This window comes from Lactuca serriola, chromosome 2 (assembly GCF_051521515.1).
Source record: "Lactuca serriola cultivar US96UC23 chromosome 2, Lser_US96UC23_V15, whole genome shotgun sequence".
Classification (NCBI taxonomy): domain Eukaryota; kingdom Viridiplantae; phylum Streptophyta; class Magnoliopsida; order Asterales; family Asteraceae; genus Lactuca; species Lactuca serriola.
Genome location: NC_136409.1, coordinates 175416416 through 175429906, shown reverse-complemented (window position 1 = coordinate 175429906; position 13491 = coordinate 175416416). Strand labels below are relative to the sequence as shown.

Here is a 13491-nt window from a genome sequence, read left to right as displayed (position 1 = left end):
GAAGTCAGATCAAGGTCGCATCATTTGGCGCCATCCGTTTGTGAGACAAAGAACACAAACGAAAAGCACGAGAACAAACATCAATGGTGTCCAACGGCAGCGAGGGACGACCGATCAGTCCCATACGTCCCATGAGGACGTTGGATGAAACACCACCGTCCACCACGGTCAACAGGACCATTTTAGGTGAAGGAAGTTCTAAAATAATCACCAAAAACGTTCCATAACCACCGCTCTCTTAGGAAGGAACGACTCCGGTAGGGTCGCCCCCGTCTACACAATTTCAGATGCCACCACTCTTTGCACCACCGCTGTAGCAGGCACAATAGGCCCACCTAACAACATTTCCATTGAGCCACACTTTCAATATCTCAGCATCGTTTGCAACACCGTCGTCCTTCCAGATGACAGGTGGACAGAGTTCAACAATCTCGTTACCGCCACTGGCACAAACCATGATAAATCACTCACCACCTATCTACCTGATGGCCGGTGCATGGACTGGACCGACGATCCCCGTCAGCGGCGGTCTACAACAGTCGGTGATGATCAACCCTATAACCCCCTACACACAATTTCTCCGCCAGTTATCCTCTCCAGCTGCCATTCCAGCCATACCCCTTTTACAGACCAAGTCCTGGCTATCTTACACCGCCATCACATGGCATGAACCCTCAGTATCAACAGGGAGCGTCGACGGTTCCAGGCCAATAAAGTTTTCCCCATAGTGTGACGTCTCCGTTTGTCAAAGAGTTATTGGATTATGAAATACCAAACACGAAAAAGCTCCCGACGCTCAAAACATACAACGGAACCACCGACCCGGATAGCCACATCGATACGTATGAGTGGACGATGACATCGTTGAAGCTTAATGAGAAGTTCTGGTGCACGTACTTCCCGACGACCCTCGACGGCAACGCTGGCACGTGGTTCAAGACGTTACAACCGGACATCATCTCGAACTTTTCTCAACTCAAGTACCTTTTCCTTACCAACTTCATGCAGCTACGTAAGTACAAGGGAGATTCTCATTCAATCATAGGTTGTAAACAGAAAGAGGGTGAAACGGTGCGAGAATATTTCACACGGTTCACAAATGCTACACTGGACGTGCCAGGGCACGATGAAGGGCTCATAGTCGGCGCCTTTACACGGGGGCTCTTGCCAGGCCCTTTGTCACAAAAACTCATGGGAAAGAAGCCCTTAACACGAGCTAAATTAAAGGAAAGGGTAGAGTGGTATCTGCGGCAGGAGGACGGCGAGGCAGCCAAGCAGGCCTACTTGAATGCCATGGCGACCAGACACCACAACCCGGGTCACAAGGATTTCCAGGGAGGAAATAGGCACTATGGCCAAACAAGAAGACCGCTGACGCGCTTTCGGCCGTTTGTCAGGGACGACAGACGGGGTCGCCGCCCAGAAGTATACACGGTGTCCGAAAAACAACAGTCGGCCAAATCACCCAAGAACCGATACTATGAGTATCACAAAAGTAAGACTCACGATATGATCAACTGCTCGGTGTTAAAAAAGAGATGAAGAAGAAGAAACTCAAAGGAGATCTGGTGGAGATAGCGCGAAGCCTACGCGCCAAGTTTGACACTGAAAACGCCATGGGCACACCTCGTGAGGGAACCCAACCCAAGGAGATATTCATGATACAAAGTAAGAGAAGCAGGGAAGAGCAATGGGGGGGAGCAGGAGACCGCCAAACTCTCAGCACGCGCACTCACTTTCTCCATACAAGACCCTCAACCGGAGGGATGGAGGGGTGACAATCCACTGGTGATACAAGCCTCCATCAGGGATATAACTATACATAGGGTCTATGTCGACACTAGGAGTTCGGCGGACATCATATATGGGCACTGCTTCCGGCTCCTCCCAGACCGCTGGAAGGATAACTTGCGACCCACGTCCGGGAGGCTAGTAGGGTTCACCGGTCATAGTCTATGGCCATTGGGCACAATCCACCTCCCCCTGACCATTACTAGTCACGACAAGCAGCAGAAGAAAACCGCCTTGATAGATTTCATGGTTATTCGACATTCAGCAGAACACAACATCATTCTGGGAAGAACAACTCTTTTAAACCTGGGGGCAGTACCGTCAACCATGCATGGGATCATGAAGTTCAATACCCTAACGGGCGCGGCTACGGTGCTGGCCACTCCACCTAAAGAATTGCAATGCTATACAATTATGAAGCCGGCAGAAATAACCAAGGAGACCAAGAGGCCCAAATACAACCCTGTGAAAGGGAAGGGAGTGATCAACGAAAGATACCCTGACCAGCCAGTTAGTATTGGATGCGATCTCCCAAGCCACACAAGAAGAGCGCTGGTCGACTTGCTTAAACAATATAAGCATGTGTTCGTATGGACTCCTACGAATATGGTGGGAGTAGAAAGGAAGGTCATCGAGCATAAACTCGTAATTAAACCAGGCGCAAAAGAGGTTAAGAAAAAAAAGAGAGTTCAGGGAGGAGACCGTAACAGGGAAATCAATGCAGAAGTAGCCAAACTGGCAGGAGCCGGGATAGTGCGAGAAGCAATATTTCCAACATGGATCGCGAACCCGGTCATGGTCCGCAAGCAAGAAGGGTCGTGGCGTATGTGCATAGACTTTTCAGACTTTAATAAGGCGTGCCCTAAGGATTGTTACCCTCTCCCGGAGATTGATCAGAAAGTGGAATCGTTACAAGGATTCAAGCTAAAGTGCTTTTTGGACGCATATAAGGGGTACCACCAGATTCTGATGAACAAAGAAGATGAGGAGAAGACAGCCTTCTACACGGATCACAGAACCTTTTGCTACACTAAGATGCCTTTCGGTTTAAAGAACGCAAGGGCCACATATCAGCGCCTGGTAGACTCAATATTTGCCAAGCAAATTGGTAGAAACATCGAAGTATATGTGGACGACGTGGTGATTAAGAGCCCACATGAAGACAAAATGTTACAGGGTATTGAGGAGACTTTCCGAACCCTAGAGGCGGTAAAAATGAAGCTGAACCCAGACAAGTGTATGTTTGGGGTAGAAGAGGGGCAGTTCTTGGGGTAATACGTCACCAGACAAGGAATCCAGCCCAGCCCGACCAAGGTCGATGAATTCATTGAGACACCAACGCCGAGCTCCCTCAGAGATGCTCAAGGTTTGAATGGAAAACTCACAGCCCTAAGCAGGTTCATTTCGAAATCCGCTGACAAGGCCATGCCGTTATTCCACAAATTAAAGGGGTGTATTGAGAAAAGCAATTTCCAGTGGACGGATGAAGCAGAAAAGGCGCTCCAAAGAATCAAGGAAGCACTACATGAATTACCCACGCTGGCCAGCCCCATCCCTAGAGAGACGCTACAGGTGTATCTCTCGACATCAGGCGAAGCAATATATTCAGTACTGATGGTAGAAAGAGAAAGGGAACAGAAACCGGTATACTTCGTTAGTAGGGCGCTGCAAGGACCGGAACTCAACTATCCTACATTAGAAAGCATGATCCTAGCGCTCATCTATGCAACACGACGACTAAGACAATACTTTCAGGCACACCAGATCGAGGTGCTCACGAGTTACCCCATCAAACAGATAGTACTCAAGCCGGAGACGTCGGGCCAACTAGCGAAGTGGGCAATCGAACTAGGAGAGCACGACATAAATTACCGCCCAAGGACGAGTATCAAAGGACAAGCGCTAGCTGACTTCTTACTTGAAATTCCGGACGGAGGGGACCCAACCAAAGAGAAAGTGTGGGCAGTTGAGGAGGCCCCGATTGACAACAGCTCATGGACTTTGTATATGGATAGGGCATCCAACAGGGAAGGCTCAGGGGCGGGGCTGATTCTGACCAGCCCGGAAGGAGAAGAGGTAACCTACGCCCTTCGTTTCGACTTTCATACGTCAAACAATGAAGCAGAGTATGAAGCGCTACTCGCAGGATTGCGTCTAGCCAAGCAGATGGGCGCGAAAGCTGTAACAACCCTAACCAACTCGAGGCTAGCAGCAAACCAAGTTAATGGGAGCTTCGAGGTGAGAGATCAAAGGATGGGAAAGTATGTAAATATGGTAAAGCAGTTGGTAGGACTATTCGAGCGGTTCATAATCAAGCATATACCTAGGAGTGAAAACAAAAGGGCCGACACCTTAAGTAAGTTGGCATCCACATGCTTCGACCATCTGTCGAAGAAGGTCCTACTGGAGGTACTTCCCGAAAGAAGTATAAATGAGCAGCAGGTGAACGCCTTAGCCCCAGCTGGACCCACGTGGATGACACTGTTCCGAGAGTACTTACAGAGAGGGGTGCTACCAGATGACCATGGGGAGGCTAGGAAGATACGTATAAAAACGCCTTCGTATGCAATGGTTAACAGGGAGTTGTACAAGAAAGGGTTTACGACCCCATGGCTAAAGTGTGTGGACCAAGCCAAAGGAAAAGAGATGTTACAAGAAGCACACTCAGGCCAGGTAGGCGCACACGAAGGGGCACAAGCTTTAACAGACAAGGTGTTGCGTATGGGGGTGTACTGGCCAATGATAAAACAAGATGCGATAGAAATGACCAGGAAATGTGGGGAGTGCCAGTCTTACGCCCCAGTCCAAGCGAGCCCCCGGAACCGCTGCACAGCATATCCAGCCCATGGCCATTCTACCAGTGGGGCATAGATATAGTGGGCCCATTCCCAGAAGCACCAGGAAAGCTAAAGTATATGGGGGTGGCCGTAGACTACTTCACAAAATGGATCGAAGCAGAGCCATTGGCGTGCATATCGGGGAGGCACATGATAAAATTCATATGGAAGAACATCATGACAAGATTTGGCACCCCTAAAGTCCTTGTCAGTGATAACGGCCTACAGTTCGCTAAGAACCCATTCAGAGAGTGGTGTACCACAAAAGGAATAAACCAACGTTTCACATCGGTATCACACCCGCAAGCGAACGGACAGACAGAGGTGTCCAATCGAATCATTGTGAATGGAATCAAGAAGATGCTGGGCAAGGCAAAAGGGAATCGGGCGAAGGAGATACCGATGGTACTGTGGTCATACATAACTACACCACGAATAAGTACGAAGGAAACACCCTTCAATCTGACGTACAGGACAGAGGCCATGCTTCCCATGGAGGTGGCAGTGAGCACACTAAGGGTGACCAACAAGGACGAGGAAAGCAACACTCAAAACCTAAGGATAAGTTTGGACGTCCTAGAGGAAAAGCGTGAAAAATATGGAATGCGCCAAGCCACATACAAGCACGCGACAGAAAGGTATTACGACCAAAGAGTAAAGGAAAAAGTGTTTAGAGTTGGTGAATATGTTTTAAGAAAAAACGAGGCAAGTCGAGCTCAACCCCAATGCAAGTTAGGCCCAACCTGGGAGGGCCCTTATAGAGTCGCAGAGGCAAGCAGGAATGGCGCATACGTGTTAGAAACAATGGAAGGAAAGCAGATTCCAAGAACGTGGAATGATAGGAACTTGAAGAAGTATTTCTTTTAAACAAAGAAGGAAGGGTCGCGACCCCAGCCGACCAATGTGTTGCTTAGTGTAGCATATCCCAAAGTACTTAGAGTACATGTATTCATGCTTAGTGACATGAGTTTAATACTTAGTGTATTTTTTTCTGCGGTCAATGTAGAATGATAATGCAATCGCTGATCTTTGATACTTAGTGTATTAATATATAACGACCGAGTTTTCACATGCAAAGCTCAAATCGTTGGGTGTCAAAAGTGCCCAATACTGACACTTATTGTGTCAACGAAAGCATGGGCAAAACGAAATGCCTAGCACATCAGAGTGCCACGTCTTACAGACGATGAATAATAAACAGGCAGGCTAAACAATAAGCAAAGCAAAAAAAAAAACAATGAGATAATGCTTAAAACATACAAAATATACACCCAAGAAATAAAACATTTTTTGTCCAAACATTGCGAAAGCCAAAACATTAAAACCAACAAAGCAAAGAAATTTTTTCACACCCCAGGAGGGGTAGCACACGATGCCTGAGCACTTTCACCGACATCCTTCCCATCGACCACAGCCACTTCACCAATGCCTGCTCCAATCCCGCGACCACCTTCACCACCAGCCTCGCTATCTTTAGCGTTTTCCCCCGCACCAACCCCAACTACCGGCACAATCTCCTGACCCACCACACTTTTTGGGGTACTCTTAGAACCACCAAAAGAACACAACTCTCGAAGACCCTCAATACCTAACTCCCCCAAGCCCAACAAAGATGCATAATCTATACTGGCAAAAGACAAGAGAGCATCATTTACACTAACCACAGGATCAGCTAAGGAAGCACCAGCAGCCACACCCTCACCACCAACAAAAGCCTTTTGAAGAGATTCAACCCCAGCCACAAATGCAGCGTGACGGATAAGGCTTATGGCATTGGTAAAATCGGGATGCTCAATCAGCTTATCAACAATATGAACAACACCAACACACACTAGCCAATCCAGGTCCCGATGAGAAGCATCCACATCCAACTGAAGCGACGATACAAGCTTGTCACAAGCAGCGGCATCACGCTCGGGACTCTCCACCTGAATCAGCAAACCCTCATTCATCTGTGTGAAGGAATCAATCTTGGCCTCCAACGCGGCTCTGGCTTCATCAAGGATGTTTTTGTCAGAAGCTAACAACTTGCACTTCTTCTCAAAAACACGAAGATCATCACCAAGCTCGACTAGACGACGTTCCAGACCCGCTACACGCGATCCACATGGCGGCATGTGCAGTCTCCATCTCGCCAAGGGAATGGATGCACCTGGAACCTGCAACAAGATAAAACATGGCCTGCGTGGCAGCATAGGCCATATTGTGAGCAAGGGTGGGGTTACCCATCGCCTCCATATCTCCAACTGCAGCCGGAGGAAAGGCGTGTTGTGAAAATTCCAGAGCATTGGCGCGCACAGAGAGTCGAGAGTCATTACAAAGATCCCAGGGCGGAATGAAAATGGTAGATTTGGAGACACCATCTCCAGGACCACCACCCTTGGAGACTGCAGCTTGTCCTGGGGCACCATAGCCTTGTGCAAGGAAAAGCTTCGAAGGAGCAAACGGAGCATTTGGAGAAGGAATAGAAGAGAAGTCTGAAATCACGGGTTGTTCAGTCGCCCTGTCGACCCCTTCGGACTGTTGCGCGTCGTCATCAGGGATCACCACCACACCGGTCGGTGTGGAACTCATAGAACTCAACACGTGAGAAAAGCTGCGCCTAGTATGTATACGTTTGGCAACAGTGGGCGCGCCAGTAACCGGCTCACCCATGGCCTGTACAGCTTTTCGTTTTGCCTGCATTCGCCGTACATAAGCGATGATCCCCTCCTTGCTGTCTTCACTATCCTCCATGGAGGAGGAGGGAACGCCACCTAGGGGCATGGCAGCAGATATAGGGCGAGTATGCAGCGGATTCTCCTCAGACGCCGATGAACTTGCCGGAGGAACGGGAGGGGCAGTGGTTAGAGCAAGCTGATCCATCCGGAGAGGCGGGGGAAGCCGATCGAGCAAATGCACCTCGCGAAACTCCAGTTTTCCCCGATAACGTTTTCGTAGCACCTCATCCATAGACACATAAGACTTACCACCTAGGAAAATAGAACAAAAATAAATAACAGAGGAGCAATAGGGAGACAAAAAAGAACCAAGGGATACAACACTCACCATCAATGACGGAGAAGAACACCGCCATTTTGCCACGTCGCCTCCAAGAGGGACTCATCCCTACCCCAGAAAGAAGTGCCTCAGAGTAATCTTCAGCAGATACCTGCACACCCTTCAAGTAGTCGGCGACACCTTGGTTGTGGGGAAAGAGTTTAGGGACAATATCGGCGTAAACATTGGCACGATAGCGGCCACTCCCAAACAACTCCTGATTCACCCACAACCATTTATCCTGCCATTTTTTAGGGGTACGCCCATCGGGGACTAAAACGTGTCCCCCTCGCCGGACCGAGAAAGTGCATTTATCTCCGGTAACACAGAACCAGAAGAAAAACTTGAAGACGAAGTAATCCGGAAGGTACCCGTTGGCTCGACAGATCATTTCGAACGCAACCACTTTGTTAACTGCATTGGGAGTCAACATCTGAAGGCTGCAACCATCTTTCTGGAGGACCTCCTCCTGGAAATCCATTAGTGGAAAGCGTATACCGGCGTCTAGGGTTTTCAGATAAACCCCAATCTTACCAGGGGGAGGAGAAGAGATGCTAGAACCAGGAGAGGGAAACTCCACATCCTCCAAAGAAGACAAACCATAAGTGATCGCCAACTGACGATACTCATCGGCAGACGGAACGATTTCGGGAAGGTTCTCCATGAACGAAAATGGAAGATAAATGCAAAAAGGGAAAAGAAGAACAAATAAGGCAAGATAAATTGTGCAGAGACCCTTAATAAGGAAGTGGAAGAGGCGGGACATTTAAATGTCTTGCACAATGACGTAACTACCGGTCATATCTCGCAGTCACGTCGCCATTAAAGGTGGAGTAGCGGATAAAGAAAAACTGACACGCGTCAGTTAGTTAAGCCCAGAACGCCGTAACTAGAGCTGCAACGCTACGGCTACTAGACTGGGGGACTTGATGGCGTGCCTAGGGTAGCACAGCAAAACCGCATCTAGCCCAAGAGTCGGGCACGCTAACTAAGCTCAGCCCAACAGGCTCAGCGCCCGCTGGCATCCCCCGGGAGCGAAGCGCACAGGCGAAAGGCTTGCGCCCGCCAAGAGGCGCTCCTGACTCCATGACAAAAGATATGGTCATGGGACAAGCAGTAGGATCAGAGCATTATCGTCTGAGCCAATGAAAGCGCTCCAACGGTTGAAGGTGCATGACCCTCCAATCAGCGCCTCTGATCTTGTCTCCCCAAAAGCGATCCTGTCTGGTACGGCTCAGGCAGGAGTGCTAGGTATAAAAGGATGTGCTCTTAGACCTGCGAGGTAAGTTCTCCAAGCTTTCTAGAGAGAATACTCACACAAACCCTAAAATACTCTCTAACTTGACCGTCGGAGCGTTCTTCTGGGAGCTCCTCTCGGAAAGAGGCTAACGGCCTCTGTTCTTGTGATCTTGCAGTGTTAGTTAGGCGATCGAGAGAAGCTCACGGAAGAAGTCAGAGCAAGGTCGCATCATTTGACGCCATCCGTTTGTGAGACAAAGAACACAAACGAAAAGCACGAGAGCAAACATCAATGGCGTCCAACGGCAGCGAGGGACGACCGATCAGTCCCATACGTCCCATGACGACGTTGGACGAAACACCACCGTCTACCACGGTCAACAGGACCATTTTAAGCGAAGGAAGTTCTACAATACTCACCGGAAACATTCCACAACCACCGCTCTCTTAGGAAGGAACGACTTCGGTAGGGCCGCCCCCGTCTACACAATTTTAGATGCCACTAATCTTTGCACCACCGCTGCAGCAGGCACAACAGGCCCACCCAACAACATTTCCATTGAGCCGCGCTTTCAATATCTCAGCATCGTTTGCAACACTGTCGTCCTTCTAGATGACAAGTGGACAAAGTTCAACAATCTCGTTACCGCCACTGGCACAAACCATGATAAATCACTCACCACCTATCTACCCGATGGCCGGTACTACCTTCCACATCTATCTCGTTACCGCCACGGGCCCATACTACCTTCCACATCTATCCGTACTTTCCTCAAGAGTTTCCTCGACTCCACCAAGTCCCTTGCACGACTATCACTGCTCCCAACATTAAACTTATCCTAGGCCTACCCTAGGCAAATCTCTGACCCAAACCAGTTCTCAGCTGCTGAAGGTCTCCTTGTAATGCCAATTAGCCGTCACCTAAATACCATCACATGTAACGAGGCTCGGATAATCCTTCGAGTAAGGGACTCATCGTTACAACGGTTAAGACTCAGACGAGAGCTACGCAACAGGGTCAAATCCAATACTCTGAGATTATTCAACCATGATTACATGTGACTTAACGTATTCACCTAACGACTAACTCCCATCACTCAGAATCCCACAAATCACAGAGCAAGCAACATTCAGACAATGGTAAATCTAACCATAACATAATCAAGCAATCATATTCACACATCAAGAATCTGCACTAGCATGCAATATAAGCTCATATAATCAGGCATAACCTAAACAGGCTATCCTACTACTGTTTAACCAATACTAGCATATAGCTCAGTAAGCACATGTAACAGGCACATAAGGCATCCTCCTAGATCCTTAGCCCTAAAGCTAACATACTGATCACATAATCATATCATAACATAAACTTGTATCGGTACTTTGGGAGAACTTACTTGAGCTCGGCTGATTGCATGCACCACACCCTTTTCTCTTTCTAAAGTTCTCATTCCTTTTTGAAACCCCTTTTCTTTTCAATGTTCTTTTTATAAAACAGTTTTTTTTCAAAAAGAAAGAAAATTTTCTTACCAAGCCCTTCAGTTTGAGTTCAGTCACACCCAAGAGTGTGCTCGAATCCCTCAAACCAAGGCTCTAATACCAACTTGTAACATCCCAAAAATCGTGACCAAAAATTTCTTTTTAAACATTACTAAACCATAATATTGATTCGTTTCAAGCATACAAAAAGGGTTATGCGACAAATCAAAGTATCTTTTCCGAAACACTTATTCATTTTATCAGAGTAAACATCCCAGGCTATCTTCTTGGTGTGTTCCATGCGATTATCCTGAGCTCCTCATTCCGCTACCGAGAATACCTGAAACCAAAACTAAAATCCGTAAGCAAGAAGCTTAGTGATTTCCCCAACCTACCACATACCATACGCATCTACTAATCCATACTTAATTCTGAGCACATAACCATATACTGGGCTCCCGCCCGCTGCATTGGACCTCGCTCGCTATTGGACCCCATCCGCCACCAGGCCCCGTCTGGCTTCGAGCCCCGCTCGGTATACATATCTGTTTTCCATAGGCCCCGCCTGTCTCTGGGCCTCACCTGCCATACATATTCATACAAGCAGGTATCATACTAGCATACAAAACATAATCCAACTCTATCATGATCTAAGGCCTCGCCTGACTTGGGCCACGCCCCTAGACTGCTACTGAAGTAATGGAACCCCGTCCATACTCCTACTAGTAGTGAGATATGGGCCCCTGCCCATACTCACATCCTTTCCTACCTGACTTGGGCCCCGCCCTTGATCTGCTAATATCGAGATATGGAACCCCATCCATACTCAGCTAATGGTGAGATACGAGACCTCGCCCACACTCACCTCCCTACCAGGCACATACAAGTATCATAGAGACAACAAGTATAATCTAACATACCACTTAAGAATCTTCTTCGGGCTTACCCTGACGTCGGACCCCCCAGTCCTGAGACATACTAATAGTCTAATATCTACATACTTCGGGCCTACCCCGACATCGGACCCTCGGTCTGGAACCTATCATACTGACACATGCAAGAATCACAAAGACCTCTAGCATCCTAGCATTCCTCGGGCCTCGCCCCTAATCTGGTCGTAACCCGGAACATATATCAATAAGTGCTTAGGGATAACCCCCGGGTCTTCCTTCTGTCCATAAGCATAAACATGAACATAAACATAATGGGCCGACATTGGTGCCTTAGATCCATGCACACAGTGAGGAGACTCACCTTGCACTGCTGAACACTTCTGACTACTAACCGGCACTTCTGAACCGCTGATCCCTCGGCTTCCCGAACTATCAATACCCAAAACAACATTCAGACCACAATAGTCCAAAAGTCAACCCTAGTCAAACTTGGTCAAAGTCAACTTCCAGTTGACTCGACTTGCCGAGTCGTTCTACCAACTCGTCGAGTCCTTAGTCCTCCAATTCCAAAACAACCCCGACTCCACACGTCGAGTCTAGCAACAACTCAACGAGTCCTCCTTCAACCATACACTCGGGACTAACTTCAATCGACTCGCCGAGTTCATCCATGAACTCGTCGAGTTCATCATCATCCCATAAATGTCTAGACCATGACTCGCTAAGTTGTATGAACAACTCGTCGAGTCCGCCTTCATAACTAAGGAGATTTCCCCGGACTCGCGCGAGTTCCTCCTTGAACTCATCGAGTATGATGATCATTAAGACCATTATGGACTTAGGTTGGCTGAGTCCCTAACAAACTCAACTCACACCCTTAGCAGAAGGGTTTCGGGGCAAGAAACTGGTCCGACTTGCTTAGTCCCAGAACGGAGTCGCCGAGTCCCTCTATCTACAACCCTATTCAGACGATTTCAGACAAGCTCAATGCATCCAAGATCCAGATCTAGCCTCTAGGGGTCAGGATATCACACAAAGTCACCACCTTTGCACCCATGCATGGCCCTTTTTTCTTAAAAGGCCAAAGCAGCCCCTTAAACCTTGCATGGGGAGTCCTAGGGACATAAAGCTCCCACCTTTATGCTTTCCCTTCTCTAAACACCTCTAGCTCTGAAGGGATCCAGCCTGGGGACGTCCAAATCCCACAAAGCATCAATCTTGGTCCAATATTTCACAAAGAGGGACATGAAGAGATCTAACAAATAACAAGGCAAGGAAGGAACTTGATTACCAAAATGAGCAGCAAATGGATGAATCTTCTGGTTTCACAACCTTCCTCTTGAACCCTCAACTCCTTCTTCTTCTTCTTCTAGACTCCAAAAACACTCAAAATCCTTCAATAATGGCTCACACACTCAAAGTGAGCACTAGGGTTTCGTGGGATAGCTTATGGACAATGGGGGCTACAAATGAGGCTGATAGAAAGAGAATGAGATGCTTAAATAGGGTACAAGTCCCGCATTTAGGGTTTTCCCAGAACTTGGCCAACTCGCCGAGTTAGTCTTCTGACTCGTCGAGTAGGTCACTAAACTCACGACCAATTCGCGTCCCAACTCGTCGAGTCACCCATCTACTCGACGAGTCACTCCTCAAAAGAGACTTCCTTCTCTTTCCAAGCCTTCTAAATTCAAGGTGTTACAATTATCCTCTTTTATGATTCATGTATATTTTCTTTTATGTTGGCTTCTGAAATATGAGATATTTATGCATATATTAAACTGTGAATAGGCTGTTTAGTACACTGAAATATTATATTATACTTGTAAATGGGTTTTGAATGTATTGTATGAAACTATGAATTTTGTGTATTAAGCTGTGAATTTTTATTCAAAACTCAATATAATAAATTCATAATTTAATACACATAATGCCTCCAGATATGAACGTATACATGTAAGTTATAAGTTGAGAATATAGTTTTGAATATATCTTTTTATTTGTATTAAACTGTGAATTTATCGTATCAAGCTGTGAATTTTTTGTATTAAAATTTGAATTGATTGTATTAACCTGTGAAATTTTTTATGGATTTTGTTTTTGATTCTATGAGAAGAAAGAAGCATTATAAATATATATGATATTCTTTAATTTTAAATAAATTACAAACAATTTAAACTATGAATATTATAAAATTAAACTTTGAATAAGCG

The 13491-nt window shown here is 47.1% G+C and overlaps 1 protein-coding gene across 1 annotated transcript; it reads left to right on the top strand.

Moving 5' to 3' along the window:
- Positions 1–3216: 3216 nt before the first annotated feature.
- LOC145089804 (uncharacterized) lies at positions 3217–4662 on the top strand. Its single transcript, XM_079028198.1, has one exon. The coding sequence runs from the start codon at positions 3217–3219 to the stop codon at positions 4660–4662; it is 1446 nt and encodes a 481-aa protein (XP_078884324.1).
- Positions 4663–13491: the final 8829 nt, after the last annotated feature.